The sequence below is a fragment of the Sparus aurata genome, chromosome 12 (assembly GCF_900880675.1).
Source record: "Sparus aurata chromosome 12, fSpaAur1.1, whole genome shotgun sequence".
Lineage (NCBI taxonomy): Eukaryota > Metazoa > Chordata > Actinopteri > Spariformes > Sparidae > Sparus > Sparus aurata.
The window spans coordinates 2,053,411-2,066,156 of record NC_044198.1 but is presented as its reverse complement, the minus strand read 5'-3'; the positions used below and the strand labels follow the sequence as shown (position 1 = coordinate 2,066,156).

General features: G+C 42.6%; 1 protein-coding gene and 1 long non-coding RNA gene across 2 annotated transcripts; one reads left to right on the top strand and one right to left on the bottom strand.

The window, feature by feature from the left end:
• Positions 1-6,572: 6,572 nt before the first annotated feature.
• LOC115592446 (uncharacterized) lies at positions 6,573-7,079 on the top strand. The gene is made up of 3 exons (XR_003986147.1): positions 6,573-6,641; positions 6,802-6,858; positions 6,936-7,079. It is a non-coding gene; the product is annotated as an uncharacterized LOC115592446 (long non-coding RNA).
• An 88-nt stretch (positions 7,080-7,167) lies between these two features.
• On the bottom strand, positions 7,168-10,666 carry LOC115593064 (putative nuclease HARBI1). Its single transcript, XM_030436394.1, has 2 exons — positions 10,571-10,666; positions 7,168-7,576 (listed from the first exon to the last, which is right to left on the bottom strand). The coding sequence occupies exons 1-2, from the start codon at positions 10,653-10,655 to the stop codon at positions 7,203-7,205; spliced, it is 459 nt and encodes a 152-aa protein (XP_030292254.1). The 5' UTR covers positions 10,656-10,666; the 3' UTR covers positions 7,168-7,202.
• Positions 10,667-12,746: the final 2,080 nt, after the last annotated feature.

Here is a 12,746-nt window from a genome sequence, read left to right as displayed (position 1 = left end):
AGGGGTTGATAGGCAGACCCATCCTTCTTTTCTCCCATTGGATAAATGAACCTTTAATCTATTAAAGTGACCAATTAGGAGAAGTAGGCAGGTATGGAAAATAGACTTTAAAAAAGGCCCCCACACCAGAGAAAGGTGGTGGTATTTGGTAGAATTCCTAAGATCGAAGGCGATTTTCTGATAGGGCAGAGGGCAAAGCGTTTGGCATTACTTTGCCATAGATTTGAGAACACGAGAGCACCAGATGTACGGCCACACTCGGATGAGATCTGTTTCAATAAAGACTGCTCTATCATTCCACCCAGCCAGGCCTCCGCAGAATTCTTTTATCAACATACTACACGCAGACATCTTTGATGAAGACAGCCCAAAAACTAGAACAGTTACAGATGATGTACATTAACAGGCTGAGCAGGAGTCCCTGCAGTGCTGCTGGGCTGGATGGTGTCAGTGGGACATCATCTGGGTCGGTACTCAGGGTGTTTGGGGGTCCAGTCACCTCTGTCCACCACATCCTCCATCAACTGGGTCTGCAGTTCTGACTCCATCCACGGCTGACATGCCATTAAGAATTTCTTAAGAAAGAGGCAATTTCATAACATAATTATAATAATAGAAAATCATTACAACAAACAAAACTATCTACCAAACATTTTAAATAGGAATAATGCCTTAAAAATTAAAATAAAACCATCTGTGGCGATCAGCAGTTTATTTGTCAGCATTAACTTAATGTATCAGTATGTTAATTACCCCAAACTGTTAGCTAGTTAATAATGATAATATTGATGACATTACTGTGGGTTCAATAACAGGTTTACAAAGGGCAGGAGGGATACCGAGATTCTACGGTTGACAAAATGTAGTGCCAAAAGAAAGGGCGGTCTGACGGCGAGGTAAAGCGCTGTGAATTTTCTCTATACAACGTACACCTGAACCGATATAGTTTTTTTAGGTGAGCCTTGTTTTAGGTGGTTAAATTTAGCTTTTTCTCTGGACCCCGTTCACTGCAGTACAAAGCTGAGCGTCTGGGCTGGAGCGGCTTTCTGCTCCTCCAAACTGAGGCTGCGCTGATCAGTGATTACGGTAGGGAAGAGATCGACTATAGATATGTACTTTATATGACCCCACTTCAAAAAACACAAACTATCCCTTTAATTAACGTTACATCAGTTGCCAACTTGTCTTGGATTGTGGCCAACTTTGCACCGCAAAGATGGACATGTTTCCTCAAATTACATTTGATTTAAATTACGAATGGTCAGACTCAGAGGAGAAAGAAAGGAAGGAGAGAGGCCAGGATACATAAGCGCAAACCAGGTGTGTTGATATGACATCAGCCGACCTCGACAAATTAGATAAGAGCAAAAATGAAGCCAGCACTGTAAAGCAGACAACCTGGGCTCTGAACTGCCTTCAGACTTGGCTGAATCTGAAAAATATCCAGGTCAACTTTCAGTCAGTTAGTCAGAGCGAGCTGAACACAGTGTTGAGGCAGTTTTATGTATCGATCCGGACAACTAAAGGAGAGCTGTACAGAATCAGCAGCTACCTGGGACTTCGGGCTGGGTTAAACCGTTACATCAACGAACCTCGGGTGAGCCGTTCATGGAACTTAATGCAGGACCCAGAGTTTATACCAGCTAACAATGTCTTCAAAGGAGTCGTCAAAGGGATAAGAAGGGCAGGGAAGGACAGAACAACACACCACCCCCCGATCTCACCTGAAGACCAGCGCATCTTAAAATACTCTGCAGCACTGAGTCGGACAATCCGAAAAGGTTTACTAAACAAGGTCTGGTATGATATTTAGTTGCACTTTGGATGCAGAGGCAAAGAGGGGAATCGGGATCTCAAACCTGACTCGTTCATCCTTAAATGAGCAAAATATTTCACTTTGATGTTCAATGAAGAATCATAAAGACCCACTGGAGAGAGACAGAGAAACCCGGAGGGGTGCTATGTATGAGGAGCGAGGAAATGCGCTCTGCCCGGTTACGTCACTCGAAAAATATCTCAAGAAAATTGGGCCTGATGCAAAGGCCCTGTATCTGCAGCCGAGGAGGGTAACAGTGGAGACAGACAGCTTCTGGTATACCGCCGTTCCCCTGGCAGTAAACCAGCTGTCACAGATGTTTCCCAGGATGTGCAAGGAGGCAGGGACACACACGTCTTACACCAACCACAGCTTGAGAGCCACTGTCATACAGAAACTGTCTGATGCGAGACTCGAGGCGAGGGAGATCATGGCAGTGAGTGGGCATAGGTGAGATGCTTTTGATTTATTGATACCGTGTCGCAGTCCCAACATAAAATACATATCTACACAAAAACTTGTTTTCGCAGGTCTGTAAGCTCGCTAAAAAGTTACTGGAGCCCATCTTTGGAGAGCCGGAAACAATGGAGCAACGTGCTGTCTGATCGAGCTGTTAATTCATCTGAAACACACATCATGCCACCAAAGCAACTGTCACTCGACTCTCATTTTAGTGGTTGCACAATAAATGGAAACATTCAGATAAATGTAAACAATACAAGTAGCGGTAATATGCAGCCACAGTAGCGGTCTGTAGGAAATGTTTATGTGTTGCCTGGCAGCCTAGTCTCCCTTCCAGTTAAAGAACTATTTGTGTTGGTGGAGCCAAATAAATGATTAACTTTATATTGTATGAAAGCAATATCACACTCGTGGTCGTGAGGTTGTACTGTGTAACAGCACTGGTGTGATTATCTACGACGGAATCACACCAGTGCTGTTATACAGTACAACCTCACTCCCTCTCGTGTGATATTGCTTAAATATGTTTGCGCAATGCCTGATTTATATTGTATTTCTAATTTATCACTTGTTTCTTTCTTCAGTTTTATTTGGTGTGATATTTTTGACCTAAAAGACAAAAAATCTTGAACAGACACATGCAGTTTCTGTGTATGTGTATAAAAATTGGGAAATTGATGGCGAAATTACCTACCAAATTGATCAGGGCCGGTACTGGCCCTACATATTATGCCTTGTTCTCCACCAGGTGTCACCCTTGTCTCAGGTTTCTTTTTTCTGTCAAGTTATTGGCCTGCAGTCCGCCTTCATGTAGTGGAAGGTCTACAGCAGGTTATCTAGATTTGTTTAACAAACTGTGCTGGAGGGTGATGTGGATGAGATGATGAGGGTTGCAGGAAGGCGGGGAAGTAGGGTTAGCGGAGCCGTCGTGGAGGAACTCAGGTGAACATATGAGCAGAAAACAAAGCAGAACGATGCTGGAAACATGACATACACACAAAACATGAAGTAACAGCACCATACTAAGTCACCTTATTGGATGCAACGATCTAGTGCTAAAGCGGTGGAGAAAACAGGTCGATAAAGGCAGGGGATGACCTGATCCTTCTCAGGTGTGCCACTCTTCTGCTGCAGCTGCCATGCCCACAGACACTCACAGAAGGAGCAGGTGAGAGAGAAAGGACAAAAGGCAGAAAATGGAAACACAACCAGGCTGCAACGGCAGCACAATGACAGTACCATCCCCACAAATGAGCAGAAAGCAAAGCAGAATGGCAATGGAGATCAGTGTAGAAGGCAAGAAAGGACATGAGCACAAAGGTAAGAACACTAAGTAGCAGCACCATGAAGTCACCGTATTGGAAGCAACTATCTAGTGCTGAAGCAGCTTAGAGACCAGGTAGACAAAGGCAGTGGATGACTAGTTAATCCTCCTCAGGTGTGCCACTCTTCGACTGCTGCAGCTGCCTCACCCGTAGACACACACACATGCCAGCTGTGTCTCAATTCAGGGTCTGCATACTTCGAAGGACCCGGCCTTTGCGGTCTTCAAAGGTGAGTCCTTTGGAGAGACCTTTTTAACCACATCAGCCATTGTTAAACAGGACTTGCCTTTGAAGACCGCAAAGGCCAGGTCCTTCGAAAGTAGCAGACCCTGAATTGAGACACAGCAACAGAGAAGGTGCAGGTGAGAGAAAAAGGAGGGGCGCAGAATACCAAAAATGGAAACACAACCAGGCTGCCACAGTAGCACTGTGACATTTGAGGCAGATTCTAATGTGCAGATGTGAATTTATATTTATATTTCTGAATCATTTGAGCAATTATTGTAAAAAACAAAACAAAAAACAATTTTTCAAAGGTTGACTTTTTTTTACATTTTAAATCATTTAGATTTTTGCATAAAGGTTTGGAATTGATATTTAATCTGCATGTATTTGTTCATGAAATGAGGTGTTTGGTTTAGTTTCTTTGTCCAATGAGGGCAGGTGTAATTCTAGAGTCTGATCTACCTCATGTGAGGTGAGGTGGATGCTGACTGAACTGATATGACCAAAAAGAAACATGGCATCAAATGTCACAAGACATATTTCAAATATTATTTTGAGTGCAGTACAGACGCAGTTATAATCAATTAAGTGGAATACTGAATACAGTTACCATTATATAATGAAGTGGCACATTGTCCTCTTTTGCTGCTGGTGCCACAAACTTCAGCAATGATCCTGAGGAAAGCTAATAAAGAGATACTTAAGACACAGTAACATGTTATTAATATCAATTTAAAATACTTACACATTATTGAATAAGAATTCCTCAAATTCAACTTGAATGTTCTTATTGGGCATGGCTTGTTTGTAGCATTGTTTACTATTTACATTTAATTTGATAGGGACAATATAATTTAACATAGTTCCAACCAGAGCATGTGAGCGGCGAGAATTTCCGCTCCCTGCTTACGTGGGTGTTCGCTCCTTCGCTTAAAGTAATATCAGACAGCTCCGCTCAAAGACCGCTCTCCAGTCACCTAAAATTTCATTCAGCTCCAGTAAAATCGTTCCACGCTCGCTCAAAGGTGATTCAAGCACCAAATGTAAAAAAAAAAATATTCAACAACATAACAATTTGTTGAAAAAGAAGTGAAATATCTATAAAAAATATCTGAAATATCTTTTAATTTTTAACAGCATGTTCTCAATGGTCCACATTCAAACAAGAACATAATGAAACCATAACTCAAGGAAATTGAATCGAACGCAACTGGACTTGGTTATATGTCTTCGAAGATGTTTCACCTCTTATCCAAGAGGCTTCTTCAGTTCATGTTCTTCTGACTAGGCTGGACTAGTCCAACTAGCTTGTATGGAGATCCAGGTATTTAACCTCTGTGGAGGTGGTCACAAGTCCAATGATGTCATCAGACCGTTATGACAACGACACTCATGACATCATTGGCATGGTGACCGCCTCCACAGGAGGTTAAATACCTGGGGCCTGTTTCAGGAAGCAAGTTTAACAAACTCTGAGTCTATCCCTGAACTCTGAGTTGACTTACTCTGAGATGGGAAACTCTGAGTATCCGGTTCCAGAACAGCTGATATGAATTAGTTCAATCAACTCTGAGTATGTTCACCTCGAGTTACGCGCGTGCACAACCACTATAAAAAGCCATCGTCAATAGAGCCCTGATACCACGAGTGTCACCATGACAACTGAAAAAAAGAGATTGAGTTATTTTACTCAAATAGAGCTGGAGGTCCTAATGCAGGCATACGTAGAATATGAACACATATTTCGGAGAAAATCTAATACCGCTGCAGCGGCAAAGGAGAGAGAGACGGCATGGGAGGAAATTGCTGCCCGAGTCAATGTGTAAGTTTGAACTATTCCATTGACTTAACATTTAACTGTAAGAATGTAGCACATAGGCCTAGCTATGAATGCAAAAAGGAATAAAATCTGATTTCCATTTAGGTGCAGTCCAACAGGGGAAAAAAGGACTTGGAAGCAGCTAAAACTGAAATATAAAAACATCATCCAACAAGGCAAGGCATGTTTTGCTGGGCGATTGCACCTCACTTTGATTTTATTTATTTTTTTAAATTGACTTAGGCTGTTAAAGTAAATATTAATTGAGTGGCTACTTCAAATAGTAATGTAAACCCCTAATCAAATTCTGTTTTAACACGTCCTCCCACTTAGTACACACTTAGTAGATTAAAACTTGATACTTGATTTTTATTTTATATGTAGGCTACATTTAAAATGTGACGATGTGTACAGGAACACTCAATAAAATACTAAGTTACTAACATTTAAGTTCTGCTCAGCCAACAGAAAGGAGGCAGAGGCCCGAAAAACGGGTGGAGGGCCACCTCCACCACCTCTGATGGAGGCTGAGGAGATGGCCCTCAGCCAAAACTATGGCTGACCAGTTGCTGAAGGCATCCCAGGGGGAAGCTCATCTGAGCCTGTCACCCCCCAGGGCACAAGTGCCTACATCAGATGTAAGTACACACTTGTGTCTTTTAAAAAAAAATCTAAAATGTGTATGTATGTGTGTATGTATGTATATAATTCCTAATTTTTATATCTATCCCCACCCAACAGTTGAGGACGGTGTCATTTGCTTAGTTCAGCCTCCGACTGAAACAATTGAGCACCCTGAAGCTGTAAGTATTCCATACTCAGACCTTGCTCAGATGGTAGTTCAAAGTAATCTTAAACTGTTTCTTTTCCTGCATCACAGGAGGAGGAGGATGGTGATGATGATGATGATGATGATGATGATGATGATGATGATGATGATGAAGAAACGCTGTCGGCTGCCACCACAGGGAGAGATCCAGAGAGGCCTACTGAAGTGTGTCTAAATATTACCGGTATGTATAGCTACTGGCAATGGTCTACCCATTCACATTCCTTTACACTGTCGAGTGGAATATAGTTTGACATGTAGCCTACACTGAAGTGATGAGCATGGATAATGGACAAACAACTAGCACATTCTTGTCTTTCAACAGAACATTGCTGGGCATCACAAGGAGGGTCCTTCAACTTCCACAGCACAGCTTGATACAGTGAGAGTTGCAGTCAATACCATGTTACATCTGTATGTAGAACTGTAGCAATTAAATGTTGTCCATATGTTTCCCAGTTACCAGTTAAGGAGTTATATAGAGTGCATCTAATGAAGACAATCGAAAAAACGGAAAAGGAAATGGTCTTCCTGGATTGTAAAATAAGAAAAACTGACCTTGAAATTCTATAACTGGAACGCCAGTTGAGGTGGGTGCACTGGTGAAATAGGTGAATATGTTAATGGTTGGAACTATATTACAAATCATAACTGTTGCTTTTGTACTTGTAGGGAATAAAGAAGAACCAAATCACACGTGAATTTGTCTTTAGTTGACTGTTTGAATCAAAAGTAATTCCTGGTAATTAGGTCCCTTACAGCTCTTCCATCCCGGACATCTGCAGGCTGGATGGGGTGGTCATCCTCAGGGTCATTTATTTGTAGGGCAGGGTGTTGCTCTCCTCTAATAATTGCAATATTATGGAGAACAACACAGGCCACAATGATGTCACACGCCCTTTCTGGGGTGACCCTGAGCCTACGAAGGCACTGAAATCGGGCCTTGAGCATCCCAATGGTCATTTCCACCCTGGCTCGTGTCCTGCAGTGGGCTACGTTGTAGCGTTGCTGTGGGCCGGGCTCAGGGTCAGGGTAAGGGGTCAGCAGATGGGGCTGGCAGGGGTACCCTCTGTCTCCGAGTAGGTAACCATCGAACTCTCCTATGATAATACAAGATACAGTTTAATGTTTCAGTTGCAATAGGAGGAAACAAAATATTGATCATAGGATATAGCTTTACTGTATATAAACTCACCACGGGCAAATCTATCACTCAGTGTAGACTCACGAAAAACTCGAGAGTCATGCACAGACCCAGGCCACTTTGCTTCCACATTGTTAATCATGTTGGCTGCATCACATATGATCTTCACAGTAGGGAACACTAATTAGCTGCATTAGCTGTACTGAAGTATATTTCATCTGAAATGTTAAAAGCTACTATTTAGGCTTACCTGTACATTAATGCTGTGGACAGATCGCCTATTCACATAATCTCCTTCATTTATTGAAGGAGCTATGATGAGAATGTGAGTGCCATCTATGCAGCCAATCACACCTGGAAACCCTAAAATATATTAAATTGACTGATTAGTGCTTCGAGTCTCAAAGCTTTATGACATTACATTAATTATTGCTTACACTGATACCTGCAATTCTGTTGAACACTTCCTTGAGATGTCTGATGGGTCTGTGACTGGGGAACACTACAAACGCGCAAAGTAGGCGTTTCAGTGCCACTGTCACATTTCTGACAGCCCGACAGACAGTCGCCTTGGACACATGCTCTGCATCACCAATGTTGTATAAAAAACTGCCGTTGGCAAAAAACCGAAGCGCAATACAGAAAATTTGCTCGGAACTGAGTGCATTTCCACGATGTGTCATGTGAGCGATGTGTGGGCGGAGAATATTGTTTAAATAAATTATTGATGGTGCAGAGAAACGGAAACGCTCAAATAGATACTCATCAGGGAATGATAACACATCCAATCGGGGTCTGATGATCCTCTCCCGACGGAGATTTCTGCGGAGTATTTGCGCTTCAACATCAACCGGCTCCTCGAGAAACGGACACGCCATGTCTGCCACTGCCTTCAGTCTGCAGGCTTCAATTTAAGAGCAGGGGAAACTCAGGGTTAGTTGAAGCAAACCTGCCAGCGAGCAGGTTAGTTTCATAGAGTATGTTGCCCGGGTAACTGACTCAGAGTTACGCTGAACTGGCTTTGTGAAACCGAAATACCTGAGTTTCCCTCATCTCAGGGTTAACAAACTCAGAGTTTTCACAAAACCCGCTTTCTGAAACGGGCCCCTGGAGAGTATGGAGGACTAAACCTGACTTAAGTATGAATAAATAAATAAATAAATAAATAAATAAATAAATAAATGCATAAATAAATGTATAAATAAATGCGTAAATAAATAAATAAATAAGTGCTGAAATAAATAAACATAAGAATGTTTTTCCTGGTTAGCGGACATGGCTGAGGATCCCTCTCTCTCCAGACGGGATTCTCAAACCACACCACCAGACACCTGGGACCCTTGCAAGTTAAAATGAACGCCAGTAAAATTCATTACTAAACCAGAGCTAAATGAAAAACAAATGTCAACAACTGCAGCTAACAGTTAGCTGAGCGGGCTTGCTGGTAGCCAGCAACATTCCTGTACAGTGTACAGGAATCAGCGCTGCTAGTAAGGCAGAAGTAGTAGACCCTCATCGAGCACACTCCTGTAACCAATCATGCTCTTGACTGAGGTTAGGACCTCCTACTTCATTAACATATGGACACAGAAATACAGAAATAAATAAATGTAGGTGAACAGAAATGTAGAAATAAATAAAAAGCATTTATTCTTTTATTTATACTTTTATTTATTTATACATTTATTTACGCATTTATTAATTTGTTTATCTATATTTAAGTCAGGTTTAGTCCTCTCCATAGGAGAGATCCAGATACAGCAAAAAAACAAACTATCCTGCGTTTAAATAAGATATCAAATATATCCCCTTAAGAGATATATTTGATATGTTAAGAGCTGCAGGTGCTTGCTCCTGCACTTTGTGCTCGAGAAAGCTAATCTATGCAACTAGCGGTAAAAAAGTGCTACCCCGTCACGAATCAGACCCCACTCATACAGCAGCTGTTTGCACTCTCCAACACACAACACGATTACCGGGAGCAACAACAACAGCTGATGTACTGGCATCAATGGCAGACCGCGTGTGTGAAAATACGACTTACGCGTGTGCACGTTCATCGCAGAACAAAGTTGCTTTGACAAAACTGTCAATGGAGTAAAACGTCAACACAGGAAATTGATTATAGCAATGCCTCAGCATTTATGCTGGTATTGAAACCAATTCTGCAGTGCAGATACATTCAGGCAGACAGGTTCTACTCCAGGACGGTCCACCATGCATGATGGTGGCTCAGGAAGCTACTGTAGTCTTTGTGTGACCTAGAAATTATGAAAGGTAAGTGAGTGATGAGAGATTAGAGAAAAGAGAGACTGCAAAATGACAACCTTGTTTGCCCAGTGTTCACACTTAATTGTGGTATTTCCATACAGCAGATATTCTCAGGTGCTGTAGGCCTTTGTTCACAATCGCCACAGGAACACCTGTTTTTAAGCAGAATTTTTATTATGCATTGGAAACTATGATCACTACTCAATCACGTTGCGTTGTTACTTCTGTACTATATTTAAAGTTTATAAACCGTTGTAACTGGTTAAATAACAATGCTGCTTGTAGAGAGGTGATGGGAGGCAACAGTGGATTATTGAAAACTACAGTTGTTGAAAATTCCTGGCAGTAGCTAATTACAGATCGTCACTGCAAATAAGAGAAGGTTCTTAATTGACTTACTTGCATACATAAAGGTACATTTAAAAGCATATCAGCTATTGCTAAATTGCATCTGCGTTACTGTAACTGAACAGCAGTAAACGCCAGCAAGGTTTGGCTAAGTTTTATGATGTAAACACTCGAGGCAGGAGAAGGGGGCTGTTATCTCTAACAACGCGGGGCAGACGGACAGTACACCGAAAATTTTTCGTTAGTCTGCAGTAACATAAAAGTAATGTCGAGGTAACAAAGTTAACTACTAACCACTTAGAAACATCAATGTTCATTCTTGACTGCTTACTTTCTTCTGGAGCCTCTTGTTGTTCTGGGTCAGACTCCAGCTCCAACATGTATGGTTTCACCGCAGTCTGTTGTCTGGCAGCCATTACTCCCACAAACTTAGCCGTTGCCATGGTCACACGATGCCGTCCTCACGTCTTCCGCAAAGCAGGAAGAGGTGGGCGGCACAAATACCGTCTTTGGGTGCGCACGCAGCAGCTCATTAACATTTAGAGGGAAAGGCACTGAAACCGGCCACCTGGAGCAGGGCTGTGAAACTGGTGTTTCATGAACCCTGCTGTGTTCAATCCTTCAGCTTTTTTCGACCAAAGCATGTTACTTACATTCCATTTAGACATCAAGGGAACCATGTCAAGAAGCAGAAATGACCATAATATGGGACCTTTAAGCAGGGACATTAAGCTTGTTGTAGTGCCTTCTAAGGGAGAAACATGTACAAACAAGGTTTGGGGTTGTATTTTTCTGTTTAAAATGAAATAGGTGTAAGGCTATTGCTTTTCTTGAAATTTTCTAAATCAATTTTGTTTCCTTCACTGCTGCTGTCCAGTCCAGTCCATCTACCTTTAAGTCATATGTGAACTGGCTCTAGTGTGTAGTAATACACTGGCAACTTTCGAAAATAGAATAGTTTCAAGATATACAGATAAAAAAAAAGCAGCAGAATTACATGAACTATCTCATATCAATACTGTATAATAAAACAGATAGTCTAATGTTAGAAACGCCAAACTATCCCTGTATCTTCACAGAATGCTCCAATTTCCCCATTCAGTCGCAGGTCTTAGACTATTTCGTGCCAGATGCTTCATTGACATAAATCCAGAGAGGGGGACAAAGGCCGCCAGGGGCAAAGTTGCCGCCACAAAGACGGGTGTGCTCTACAGTCACAACACACATCCCCACGCTACTGAAGAAGCTCCTTGACTATTGAATGGGACTTCATATAGGTCAGTGAGCTCTCTTTCATTCTCTCTCTGTTCATATGCTGTTTTGACAGACTGACATTGCCACATTAAGCCAAAAGAAAATTCTTTATATTAGCTTTATAAGCATTGGAATTGTATATTTCTTGACACCCGAGTCTCTGAGGAGCTCACTTACCAGTTGACTCTCCAGCTCCTTGGTCACTATGGATCCTTTCTGGGAATCCAAAGACACAGCAATAACTTTTCCAGAGAACCCTTGCCACCAGCTCAGCCTTCTTATCTTTACATGATAACACCTGATCCATTCTTGTGAAATTGTATTTAACATACATTGACAGACTTGTTTCTAGAGTCCTCAGTAGACCAAAAGTCAATACAAACTGTTGTTCATTTTTATACCACTAGGGGAGCTCTTACATGTTGAGATACAGTTTTGATTTTTCCCCTCTAAAGGGGCACGGAACACGACAGATGCGAATACAATTGCTTGAGACCCTTGTATCATGCCGCTTGATCATTTTGGACTATCTCGTCATTCGCACTTGTCACGCTTGACACTCAGGGGAAAAAAAAATGCTCATGCCCGCTCATTTTCGAACCGAAACTCTTTCCACGTCAATCGTGGCTGATATCACCACCGTTACTCCACTTTACCAGCTGTACAAGTCCCAGAAACGCCGGAAAACCGGGTTCATGAAGTCCTCCGGAGACGCACCGAGCTTGGGGAATTTCACTGTCTCCTCCAGGAGCTCCGTCTGGATGACGACCGGTTCCAGTGGTACCTCAGGCTGACCGGAGCCCAGTTCGAGGACCTGTTAGCTCAGGTCGGTGAAACACGGTCAGTAACGTAGTAAAACAAGTCACAGATAGCTTCAAAACTTACCAGGGAGTCTTACCTCCTCACTGATGTTCACCCACGCCTCCTCTTTTTTTTCATTTTATACCGGTAGAGGATGGCAGCGGTGTCGTAGAGCATTGGGTGCCCACACACAGCTACAATTAGCTTCTCCTCCATGTTGGTCTGAGTGTAAACAACTGTACGTGAGGGAATTGACGTCGTCGGCTTGAACTTGTCGCTGTTATGCTGTCCCGTGGACAGTTCCGGCCCGGGCGACTAGAGGGCTCTGCACCTTGGTGCGGAGCCTCCTGTCTGCCCGGGTTGGGGTGGTCTCTGTGGCGGTGCTCCCTGCGACCTTGGACTGGGATCTCTCCCAGTGTGGTTGGCCCCCAAAGGTAGCTTCCTCTAGCCTC

Bases quoted from the DNA above. Each gene is read 5' to 3' on its own strand.
- LOC115593064 (XM_030436394.1), bottom strand. From the start codon at position 10,655: ATGGCTGCCAGACAACAGACTGCGGTGAAACCATACATGTTGGAGCTG. The intron at 7,577-10,570 runs GTAAGCAGTCAA...GTATTATCATAG, and splicing joins ACAAGAGGCTCCAGAAGAAA to GAGAGTTCGATGGTTACCTA.